The 12,173-nt window shown below is 48.9% G+C and overlaps 1 protein-coding gene across 1 annotated transcript in view; it reads left to right on the top strand.

Moving 5' to 3' along the window:
* The window catches only part of cdh24b (cadherin 24, type 2b), a 91,622-nt gene extending 81,082 nt beyond the window's left edge, over nucleotides 1-10,540 (top strand). The window contains exons 9-13 of the mRNA XM_076020564.1: nucleotides 1,512-1,629; nucleotides 3,309-3,632; nucleotides 5,383-5,590; nucleotides 7,049-7,520; nucleotides 9,200-10,540. Of these exons, the coding sequence (XP_075876679.1) occupies nucleotides 1,512-1,629; nucleotides 3,309-3,632; nucleotides 5,383-5,590; nucleotides 7,049-7,520; nucleotides 9,200-10,186 (2,109 nt within the window). The 3' untranslated portion in view covers nucleotides 10,187-10,540. The remainder of the gene's footprint in view (nucleotides 1-1,511; nucleotides 1,630-3,308; nucleotides 3,633-5,382; nucleotides 5,591-7,048; nucleotides 7,521-9,199) is intronic.
* Nucleotides 10,541-12,173: the final 1,633 nt, after the last annotated feature.

Below are 12,173 nucleotides of genomic sequence, written 5' to 3'. Positions count from 1 at the left end.
ACATTATTCAGGACTGAGCCTCAGCGAAGGCCTGCTCTTTTTTCTTTGTTTTTTCAGACCTTGCCATGAATAAATGCATTTAGCAGACCTGCATACTGCACTTTCACAAGTGTTGCCACTGAGATTGCATAAACAGCCTTGTTCAGAGGAATGTGCGGCACCTGCTCCTCATCTCGTGCTCTTGATTATTCAGGGACAATCACAGACCGACCCGCAGACGCCGGTAGCGGAGGCCGCTGTGCACTTTTTTCAGCTACCTGCACCAAAAACTGACCGACCAACTCTGGCTCCGCACTGGCTCAAGACGCAGCGTAGACGGGCTGCAGCATCCATCCGCATTAAAAACACGCGTCTCCCTCTGCGCCGCCACCATCCATCATGCTTTAGTTGCGTTCCTGCCTGTTTTTCTGCATTAAGGCGCCTGCACTTGAGCCTTTCTCCATTACAGAAATCATCCACTCTCTCTCTCTCTCTCCCTCTCTCTCTCTCTCTCTCTCTCTCTCTCTCGCTCTCTCTCTCTCTCTCTCACTCACTCTCTCGCTCACCTTCACTCCTTGGCGTCGCGCGGCCGGCTCTGTAACTCCCTATCTGGGCCCATCTGTTGTTTCTGCTGGTGCTTCACGCTGCTCTGTGCGTGTCTTTTTCAGTCGGCCGCTGAATCTGTGCCTCCTCGGCGAAGCCGTCGATTTATTATTTTCTGCCCCCACCAGAACCTCCCTGTGATGTGTCATGTTTGCGTGTGCGAGGCTGCGGAGACGGGAGGGGGAAAAAAAGCAGGATTATGACATTGTGACGCTCTGCCTCCCTGCATGGCGAGTCATTAGCCAAACTGCAATTTAATATTCACACACACCAACTGATAACATTCAGAGACTGCACGTTACAAATTTTCCCAAGGCCTGCAGACACACACACACACACACACACACACACACACACACACACACACACACACACACACACACAGACACACACTGACTCAGAGAGCATGTGGCGCCCTTCATCCCTCCTCTCAGCCCACTGACTTGCACTCAAAAGTGTCTCTGAAAGGACATCTTGCCTAATGACGACTTTTTTTCTTTTTTTCTTTTTTCATACATTTAAAGGAAATGACCCATCAGCGACGGCTGCGGGAGATTATTTTCCATTAATTTTGCAAAGATTGTCAGTGCAGACCGGAGCTCCAGCTATTACATGATTTGACAAAGGAGAAAGTCGTCCCACACTGTGTTGTGAGCCAGGGGATGGATATGTCAGACGCAGTTATTTATTCTGTGCGGCTATCAGACGTGTGTTTCTCCGCTAATTGTTTGGCTTGTTTTGATTCCTGCTGACGTGGGTTAATGGTTTTGTGGCTAAAAGCACTTTGTGTAAGTGTTTTTTGGTTTTTTTGCTCTCCCATTACCTTCTCGTTTTCTCCCGTCTCCCTGCGTCTTTCTCTTCCCGACACACACACACACGCGCGCTCATCCAATCTCCTCTGCTCTGCTCCCTCTATCTCTGTGTTTCAGGTGGTGCAGGTGTTGCGGGCGATTGATAGAGATGAGGGAGGAAATGACAGCACCGTGTATTTCAGCATCCCTCCAGAGTCCAACGCTGCCCTCAACTTCAGCGTCAGGGACAGCGGCGGTGGGCACTCAATCTTTTCCTTCTCCCCCCCTCTCTCTCCCTCTCTCTCGCTCTCTCTCTCTCTCTTTGTACATCTCTTAATTCCCTCCCTCTGTCGTCTACACACACGCTGTTTATTTCCCACCTCTTCTTCTCTCAGGATTCTCAGCTCCCTCTGAAAATCCCTCCTTCCCCTCTTTTCTCCGCACTTCTGCCTTTCTCATCTGCCATCCGTCTTCCTATTGTTTTGCCAACAGTAACACATACTCTCTCACACACACACACACAAACACACACCCGCACACTAACATTTTCCTATGAAAAACCTTCAAAGAAATCAGAGCTGCTTTATATAATGCAATTCCTCAAGAAAATATCCATTTCGCTCCTCTTGTGTGCATGTGTGTCTGTCTGCCTGAATGTGTGTGTCTGTGTGTTGTGCAGCATCTCCTCTATATTCCGTGGATTTGACACACACACACACACACACACACACACACACACACAGACTGCGACACAACAACGCATGTGGAGCTGCCTCAGAACAGAACGTCTTCTGTCAGCTTCGGAATGATCACATCTGTTCAATCATAAGATACTGTTTTCATAACGTAAGGATAAGATGAGGCAATAAAACGCAAACACTGTGACCCGCATAGCTCAATGTCATGCAGCAGGCGGCGTCAGTGGGAACAAACGATCAGGAGGCATGAGGCAACGCTGCTACTGTCAGCGCTCCAGGAACGGCTCAAGACCAAGTTGTTAGCATGAAGGCAGAGCCGCCGTGCTCACCTGCTCCTGGCAGCTGCTGTAAATACAGGAGACCGATGAAGAGAAAATTCAAATTCTCATGTTAATTCTGTGCGTAGTGGTACAGTGTATACCAGTTAAAGGACTGAGAGTAGAATATGTTAGCTAAATCTTTTTTTTCTTTTTTTTCTGTTTTGTTTTATAAAACTGAACTGAGGCTGTTGACGCCACACTAGTGGAAGAAATACTCTTTTCTTCACATGAAAAGTGAAATTCCTTCCCTCCACAAACAACAGCATGGATCAAAAAGTGTTGCCGTTGCCTCCATCAATAACTTGCAACAGTTTGGCAAAACCTCCATTATAGTCAAAATTGCCCTTTAACTTGAGTGGTCGCGGGTGTGACCAGAATTTCATTTTGGAGGGGGGTCACGTACCCCTCACCTTAAATAGAAAGTCAAAGGTTTGGTTTGATAACTCACTTTGTGATTTCTAAATCCTCGGCTCCAAAAGGTTGCCAGTGTCAGTCCTCTGTGTATTGTGCTACTGGCAAAATCAAATAGTAGCCATTAATTGCAGAGTACAAAAGAATGAAAGTGGAAGGAAATTTTCAATCTGAAATCATGGTAAAATGCACAAGCATGCTGGAAATTGCATTTACATCTTTAAAAATATTACTGGGGAAGGACATCCACAGAGGTTTACTTGGTTGGTGTCGTATTAGCGTAGTCGATCAGGACAGTTGCAAGCTAACAGGTGTGACTGTTTTCCCCAGACCGCCCAACAAAACAGGTGGCAGTGACGGCAGGTTTTAGTGGAAGGAAGGAGGAAGTGAAATCAATTGCGTTTTTGATTGAATGGCACTTTTGCAAATGTGCAAAATTTAAGGAAAAAGAAAAGCTTCATCGAGGCTGTGGCGCTGTGTGAACTTTGCCCTCCTCCCGCCCTCAGGACCCACTGCCAGCCTGGTGCTGCTCTCCCAGCTGCAGCCGCTGTCCCGCTCCGCTGCCTCCAGCCTGACACTCCACGTGCCGCTGGTCCTGCGAGACGGGACGTCGGGTCTCACCAGCACCGGGACGGTCACCGTGTCCATCTGTCCCTGCCTGAGAGGAGGAGCCCGGGCCGGCGAGAAGGAGAAGAACAAGCAGGCCCAGGTGGGCGAGTGGGACTGGGAGCGGGAGGCCGTGTGTCTCCCCCAGCAGTCCACACTGCCCTCCCCCGGGCTCAGCACCGCCGCCCTTCTGGCCATCCTGGCCTGCGTCGCCACATTGCTGGGTGAGTAGGATCTTAACAGCCATCCATCGTGAGGTTTTATGTTTTCAAGCCTTTACTTTTCATTTCGGAATCCAGTGGAACAGAAATCACCCTGAAAGCTTCTGACTATTTTGTGTTTTGGTGTCGCTCCCAAAAATCTCCAAATTAAAAGTCTTTTGTGTCCCTATATTACATTGTGGCAGCCTTTGCATGATCACTTGTCCCCAGAGAAAACACTGAATCCCCAGTAAAATGGTATATTTAGCCAATTGAGAGTTCAGAGCAACAGAATTGTTAGCAAACATCACTAAAGTGCCATTTGCATAAAACGGTACCTTCGGAAAAAGAAAAGAAAATTGCTGTATAACCCCTTTCGTGTTCCAACACTGCAAATCAATTATTTACGAAGATCCGATTTACATTTCCTGCCCCTAAAAGAGGTTAATGATAATCTACGGATGAAGAGACGAGTAAACAGCGTTAAGGCCTGTTTACCCTTGTCACACACACATCCCTCGATGCTAAATCTGCATACGAAAATAACAGAGGCGAGCGGCGGCATGATTTTTCTCTTAGTCACGGCTGCTCAATAGCAGGGTTTGCTTTTCATCCTGACCCATGTTCCTGTTCACTCCTCCGACAAGGTCAGCGCTAATCACGGCTAAAGCAACATTTCTGAGAGTGACAATAAAACCTCTCCACTGCCTTCGCTGAAACGTAGAAGTGTCAAGGTGCTCGCAGGCGAGGCTTTTGGCACGCGGCCAGCATCGCTGTCATTTCTAACCGCCGTGCTGAATGGCTACTCATGCCTCGCAGACGGGGACATTATCATTCTGGGAGAGGCCAGAGTGATCGGCCATGAAGAGGAGGCGACACGGCATGAAGGTGATCATGCCGCACGGGGGTTTTTAGGCGGAGGTGATGAGGGCATCCAACCAAAACCAGTAAACAAAGACCTCCTCAAAGCGTTCAGCAGTATTCTGCGGCTTAGAAAAACAAAAGCAAATACAGCGGGGTCCGTTAGTGTGGCTAGCATTCTTGGATAATGCTAACTACGCCAACAGATTCATCACTTCTTCTGCAACACTCCCCATTGTTCCCCTTATTCGCGTCATTTGCAGCTTTTTTTGCTCAATGGAACATAGCGCTGTCCAAAATAAGCGTGAACTAGCGTGCTAGCATCAGCTTGAACACAGTGCAACCTGCATCACCTTTCTACCCTAAATTATTTAGCAATTTTACTTTGAACTGAGGCCGAACTGGACTCCATCCAACAGGGGTGGGGTGAGACGCTAAAACGTTTTATAGCACACTAAAAGGTGCTCTGCACTGATTTATCCAGAGTTCTAAAGTAAATCAGCTGGAAACATTAAATATTTAAAGTGTAAAAGATACACTCGGCAGTGCAACCAGGATCTCGCCCCCCTTTATTTCGGGGGAGTTTTTGCTCATCGCTCACATTTAAAATGGGCTCGAATGCTTGGAGAATACGGACAAAGAGTTCCGATGTCGCTGGAGAGTCGAGCCTCCGGTTTCTTGGCCGCAGCTCCAAACCGGTTGCAATGCGGCACCGCGCGATATGATACAGCCGTGCTCCAACCAGAGGCGTCCGCTGTATCTGCGACGCCTCCCCTCTTTTGTTTCCCTCAAAATTTTCCTCCTCTCTTACCCTTATTTCCCCGGAGACTGCTGCCCCCCTCGGTCTCTTCATCATTCTTTTTCCAATTTCTCTTTCTCTCTCCGACTCCTCAATAATCCCGCCGCCCCGCAGCCGTCAGCGCCCTGTCGCTGTCTCTGCGTCGTCAGAAGCGAGACTCGCTGTCGCCGCTGGAGGAGGACGACGTGCGCGAGAACATCATAACGTACGACGACGAGGGAGGCGGCGAGGCCGACACTGCCGCCTTTGACATTGCGGCTCTGCAGAGCGCCCCCCACAGCTCGCGCTCTCGCGGCTACCGCACCTTAGACAGCAGGAATGTGTAAGTCCGTCCACTCACTGCGCTACACAATAGCACCCTCTTTTCTTTTTGTATGTTTTATTGCGTCATACTTGATTGCGATGTTAAAGGACGTTTGGATGCTAAAAAGACAAAGTGAGAAGTTTATCTTGGCCCAAAATAAGCAAGGCGAGTAAGTGATAAGTTCCGGATCACAATAATCAAGTGGCGCAGGCTATCAAGCTTTGTGGTCCTCAAAAGAGCCCCTTTGCAATGTTCTTTTTCACAAAAGCCTGTTTATGCTTCTGCTACATCTGAGGGCCGCTTCACACCAGCTTTGATGTCTTTTATGAAACAATGTTATTGCCTTTGGACTAATAATTAGCTCCGATGAAGTCATGCAGGCCATAAGCGGAGACCGTAAACAAGTACAAAGGCGGCGGTTGTTTTTTTTTTGTTTTTTTGTTTTTTATCAAAAATTGCTTCTCGCAATTTACAGAGGTGGGCCAGCCAACTTAAAAAACCTTTCAAGCGGAACGCAATCCTTTGCAATGTTTTCACCAAATGAAAACAAACCTTTGTGATGCTCTTAGTGTTTGGTTGACGTGGAGGAACGGTTGGTGTGAAGCAATGATCGCTAACACGCCATTGCCACTTGCATGTGTGCACAAAGAATCTTTCCGTGTGGGGCTGGAAAAACTTTAGCCGGAAGTTCTGCGGGCCAACAGGACGAGGTTTCCTGGTTTGATTCGCTGGAGAAAATTTTCAACCTGTTGTTGCTCCTGTGAATTTTCTGGAGACATTCTGTGATGCTAACTCTAGAGTTAGCGGTTAAGTCAAAGTTGGCACCTAAATTAGAGTTGGCGGGTGAGTGTAAAGTATTGAGACAAGCTAACAAATGATTCCCCGAATTGCAAAAAAAAGCTAAACAAGCCCTGATTGTATGTGTTTACGCGTGTTTGGTTTTTAGTGCTCGTCAAGAGTTCTTCAACAAGCTAACAGAGAGGACCGAACTCAGATATTAGATGAGAGGGCCAAAAGCGGTACTCTTTTCGAATTCTCGGTCAGACCAATCTTCAGTAACATGCCAGCAGTTTCTAATTAGGATTCACTGAAACATGCCGTCCAATTTGAGAGTAATTCAACGCAACGTATTCGGAGCGTAGCTGGTGGCGCCGCTGAAGGGGCTACTCGAGCTGATCAAACAGGACTGTTCTGGTTCCATCCAGCAGAGAAGTCTGGGAAGCAACACAGAGGCGGATGAAAGTGGAGATAACTTGGCTTTGATTGCATCAGTTTTCTGTATTTAAATTCCGTCCTCATAAGTCTCTCAATATTGAGGAATTAGGGAAAAAAATATTGCTTAAGCTTCACATATTTTTTTTTCTGCAGATTTGCTCTTTCTGCTTCAGAAGAACGTGAAATGATGTGAATTATGCGCCTTGTCGTCTAGTTCCGCCTCCTCAAACTGCTAATTGGACTTTTTTTTGGCCCCAGCAGGCGCTACGCCCATCGCGGACAGGACAAGTCCAGCTACAACTGGGTTCAGACTGCAGGTGGTGAGCACAGCTACGCAGCACCGGGCGGGCCTCTCTACGGCCGCCTCTGCTACAGCAGCCACACGCTGCCCATCCTCCGACGTACGCCGGGCGGAACCTTTGAACCGGGCCTGGCAGAGATCGGCTACCGCTTCCCGGGCCAGCCGGATCACTCGCTGGTTATTCAGAACCAGGCGGCCATGGCAGGGCCCATGGAGGCCGGCGCCATGTACATCGCTCCCACGGATCTGAGCAACGGGAGCCGGACGGGGAGCCGCGACGGGACGGCGCCCCAGAGCGGGGTCAGCACCTCGGACGGCGGCACCCCGCGAACCAGCGACAGCCAGGAGAGGGGAGCAGGGACCGGAACAGCCAGCAACTGCACAGACGGCAGCAGCGTAGACAAAATGAGCCACAGCCAAGATATGGACTGGGTAAGACTGACCAACTGGTGCAGGGTGGGGTTCTTCAAGGTCTGCACTTATACTTGAAAGATCATTCAAGGCTTTCCAAATAAACTGAATGAATTTAGAATTGCAAAGGAAAATAGTTTTCCACATTGCAGGATGTCATAGCTTCTATAATGACAGACGTTTGTTTTTTGCACGGAAGCGCTCCTTGAACAAAAACCCCAGATGTTCTGAGGAATTTTCAGGTGCACAGACAGGAAGTTGGCTTTTCACACACAGGCGGCAGCTCTTGCCAGCAAAACTGGCAACGGGATGCAGTGTGCATTCATGTTCTGAACTCATTTTAAACAGAAAGATCATCTTTTTCCCTTCGTGCATGTGCACAGAGTTTGTAACTGCTTTGAAAGTACCCGCTGCTTCCGCTCGGCTTGTTTGAGAGACTGCCGACTTTAAACGATCAGCTGACGTCCTTAAGGGTTTTTCTCACCTGCACATGATATTTTCAGTTCTTTTTTCTTTCTCACTAGCTGTTATTTCCCATGTGCCAAAGTTATCAACTTGATGCAGTTGTATTACGTGCAAGTAAAATAAACTAAAACACCTGATGAGGCACACGATGTCTCGACAGCTTCAAACGCAATGGCATGACGCTCACGTAGCCGCACGGTAGCTAACGTCTGGCAGCTAGTGGGCCTGAGACCTGTACTAGGCCATGCTGCCTCGCCTCTGCCCATATTGTAATCCTAGGTGTCTACCGAACAATACAGCCTGTGAATTTCAAAATAAAAACACAAGCCTACATGGGCCGAGGGATGGATAGATGATGAATGGATGGAAGAAGAGAGGGATGGACAGGGGGAGGGACTTAGAGAGCGAGGGACGGACGGTCGTATGGATTATGGATGGATGCTTAAAGAGGCATGAAGAAGAGGAAGTGATGCAGGTGTATTATTCCCTGAATAATGAATCCCAGAATATATTAAACATGATTAACGATAGATGGCTTCCCTGGTGGGGGGGTGGCTGCTGGTAGTGGAGGCAGGTGGGGGGCAAAAAACTTCACATATAAATGAATCACCAAGATAATCAATTTACTAAACAGATGAGCGCGGAAGTAATTAAGCAAACCTGAAATAATTGGGTTTGCTTTCAACCTTTTGTATGCGTGGATCCGCCAGGAGGCTGCAGCGTTTTTATTCTCTTTGCTCAGGCGGGACGCACCCGGGACAAAGGCGCTAGTAGATGATGAATCAGGCAAATCAGCAAGTTTGCATCCTGTTCTTTATTATCCGTCCGTTCTATGTTTTGTTTTATTTATTAGGCCATTCAGAGGCCCTCCCTTAATTCAATTTTCAAATATTTTATCTCTCCATCACGTCCCTCTCCATTTCCCTCTCACAGTGCAGTGTTAGCTCATTTTAGCTTTCAATTAATATCTATGGCTTTCTCCAACTCTTCTTCTCCTCCTTCCTCCTCCCTGCTTTCTTTCCTCCCTCCCCCCATTGTCTCAACCGCTTTCACTTAATCAACATCTCCTGCTCTTCCTCCCCGCCCTGCTGCTTTTCTCTCTCTCTTTCTGCTCTTTTTCTCTTTACCCAAAAACAATCATTCATCCCGCTGTTGTGCGGCTGTAACCTGACCAGTTCCACACCTTACCCCAGTCCCAGACTGAAACCACTCGTGCTCGCCTACGTTTCCTCCAGGTGCAGTCGGAGGCGCTGCCCAGGGAGCACACCCTCGTCATGACCCGCTCCGGCTCCATGATGGGCCCGGGGAACTGCTCGGGAGGCTGGGTGTGCGATTCTGCCACTCTGCCCTTGGCGGGACGCCGGGGGTCCCGTGCCGGCACGTCCCCGAAACGCAAGGGTTCCGTCCAAACTGAGTCTGACTCCGGCGGAGGAGGTGGAGGTGGAGTTGGAAATGGAAGCGGCGGCGCCTCGGCAGACGGACATCAGCGGTCAGCAAGTGGACACAATTACACCACTGTCCTGCATGGGGAGCCGTCGGGGCAGAAGGACTTCTGCGGCAGCCTGGGCAGAGGAGGGCTGGAGATGGGCAGCAACTTTGTGGTGGCCAGGCCGGACAGGGAGGGCGCAGGGATTTCATCCGTCTACCCGGAGGCGCCCGGCTTCATCGGGGACTGGCGCGACCGGGTCGGCCTCGGCGGCTACATTTTGGGCAGAAGAGATATGACGCCCCAGCTGTTTCCCTTCCCGGGGCAGCCCCAGGGAACGTACGGCGGTGGCCTGGGCTTCGGGCCGGCCTGGGTCCCTGGACTGGAGGCCCTGAGAGGAACCCCGGGCTCCACCGGCCCTTCCCTGGCCCTGAGAGTGGGCGAGTTCCTGCGTCTGCGTCTGGCGCAGGTCACCTTCGACCCGTCGCAGCCGCCGTACGACTCGGTGCAAGTGTACGGCCTGGAGGGCTCCGGGTCCCGGGCTGGGTCTCTCAGCTCGCTGGAGAGCGAGGGAGAGAAGGATGGGGAGAAGGAGGAGTGGGGCGCGGGTCTGGAAGAGTGGGGTCCCCAGTTCCGCAAATTGGCCCAACTCTTCAAAGACAGAGAGAAGGAGAGGGAAGATAAGGAGAAAGGGGAGGAGGAGGTGGGAAAAGAGATGGAAAGGAAGGACCAAGAGCAAGAGAGGAAAGAGAAAAAAGAGGGCGTGAAGTTGGCCAGGGACGGGGCGAAGGACTGAGGGAGGATAAAAACACAGCAAAGCGGGGCAAAGGGGGCAAGAGAGGGACGGCTGGGAATAGGAGGATGATGAAAAGGCACGCGGAGCCCGAATAATGTGAAGAGAAGTTAGAGGAGAGAAAGATGAAGAGGCAAAGTAATAAAAAGAGACAGAGAAAAATGAGCCCAGGGAGGGTGGGGGGTGGAGGGAGGGTGGTGTTGGGGGTGATTGATGTAATTTAAAGCAATAAGTGTTGAGACGGTTGAGCACAGATACACAGAGAGACACGACGCTGCTGTCTCCGTGGCTGCTACTGCCCTCGGCTGAGAGAGAGTGTGTGTGTCTGGTAGCGTGTGTGTGTGTGTGTGTGTGCTTGTGTGTCTCGTAGTGTGTGTGCATTGGGAGGGAGGGAGGGGCAACAACAATCTATTAAACACTCCGGACAAAGACAGACAAGCTCAAACATCCAGGAGTCGATTAAATTCAACTCTCACGCGAGGAAGAAGGATGGAAGCGTCTCTTGCTTTCCTTGTTGTGTGTGTGTGTGTGTGTGTGTGTGTGTGTGTGTGTGTTTGTGAGGCAGAGAGGGGGAGACAGACAATTTTAAGAAGTGATGACACAAACGATGCTACATTAGCTTTTCCATGGACGGTTTTGTGAGAGTAAACATTTAAAGAGTTGCCGCTGCCAACTGCTTTTCAAATATATATATATATATATACATATATATATATATATATATATATATATATATGTGTATATATATGTGTATATATACATATATATATATTTGAATTCAAAGTTGGGTGGGGGGGCACAGTGAGAGGAGAAAGAGAGGTGTTCGAGGAAGTGAGACCATCGCACGGAATTTTCTGTTGCTTTTCTCCTCAACAGCGGCGGAAAAAGTGAATTATTCAGCCGCCGCTGCTGCTCCACTTCATTGCAAACGAAAATGATGAATCATTTAAATCCCGCAAAAGATTCTTCCTGCGCTCAGCCCGTGAGGAAAACTGACATTGTGAAAAATTAAAAAGATTTAAGGAAGTGATCTCCCCCCCACGCCCCCACCCCCCACTAGCGCCGCCGTTGCTCCTCATCTCGTCTTTTTTGTACTTGAGCGTTGTTTACAGCACACGCACACACATACATGCAAAAACACACACACAGCAAGCACACACCCACACACTCACACACACAAAAGAACTGACAAAACACCACCAGGCTTTGATTGTACTACAGTAATTTTTGCAGCGTATCGACTCCACACTCCCTGCGGAGAGAGAGCGAATCCGCTGTTGATCTTTTTGTGTTTGTGTTTTTGATTGAGGAAGTCGGCTGCTTTCCTCCAGCAGTCCAGCTGAACAGGTGTTGAGGACAACAACAAGTGTGTGTTTGTGTGTGCGTGCGTGTGTGTGTGCGTGCGTGCGTGCGTGCGTGCGTGCGTGCGTGCGTGCGTGCGTGCGTGTGTGCACGTGTGTGAGTGAACGAGAGAGAGAGCATGAAATGTGTTGTTTTTGTTCTTTTTTTCCCTTTTCAACACTATGAAATTGAAAAAAGGAAGGCAATCAGCCCCACTTTGAACATTTATTCCAGCCAAAAGGAAAAAATAAATAAATAACACAAACAACACATCAGTCGGTAGCGCAGCTGAAGGAGGGAAAACGCAGCCTGCAGAGACTTCCTGTTCCTGTTGAAGGTCAGCAGGCAGATGAGCTTTTCAGCTGGAATGCACTTTTGTACCGTGTGATGTTCAATTCTAGATAATGAGTCACGTCAAAGCTTACACTTGTTTTATATATAAGATGTCAGTTCAATGTAATAGGAAAAAAAAGAGTGAAAATGTATTAAAAAAAAAAAAAAAAGACGACGCTCCGTTGGACTGTATGTACGAACATTTCAGATGTAAATACCACTGAATATTATTGCTAAAAGAGAGTATATAAAAAAATAATGAGAAGAAGTTTAAAAACTGTACTTACATGTCCAGATGGAACACTGTTGGGACTGT

This window comes from Nelusetta ayraudi, unplaced genomic scaffold (assembly GCF_046127955.1).
Source record: "Nelusetta ayraudi isolate G7.1 ecotype Tasmania unplaced genomic scaffold, CSIRO-AGI_Nayr_v1 ptg000011l, whole genome shotgun sequence".
NCBI lineage: Eukaryota > Metazoa > Chordata > Actinopteri > Tetraodontiformes > Monacanthidae > Nelusetta > Nelusetta ayraudi.
Note: the sequence above shows the minus strand (reverse complement) of the source record. Positions and strands in the feature narration are given on the sequence as shown.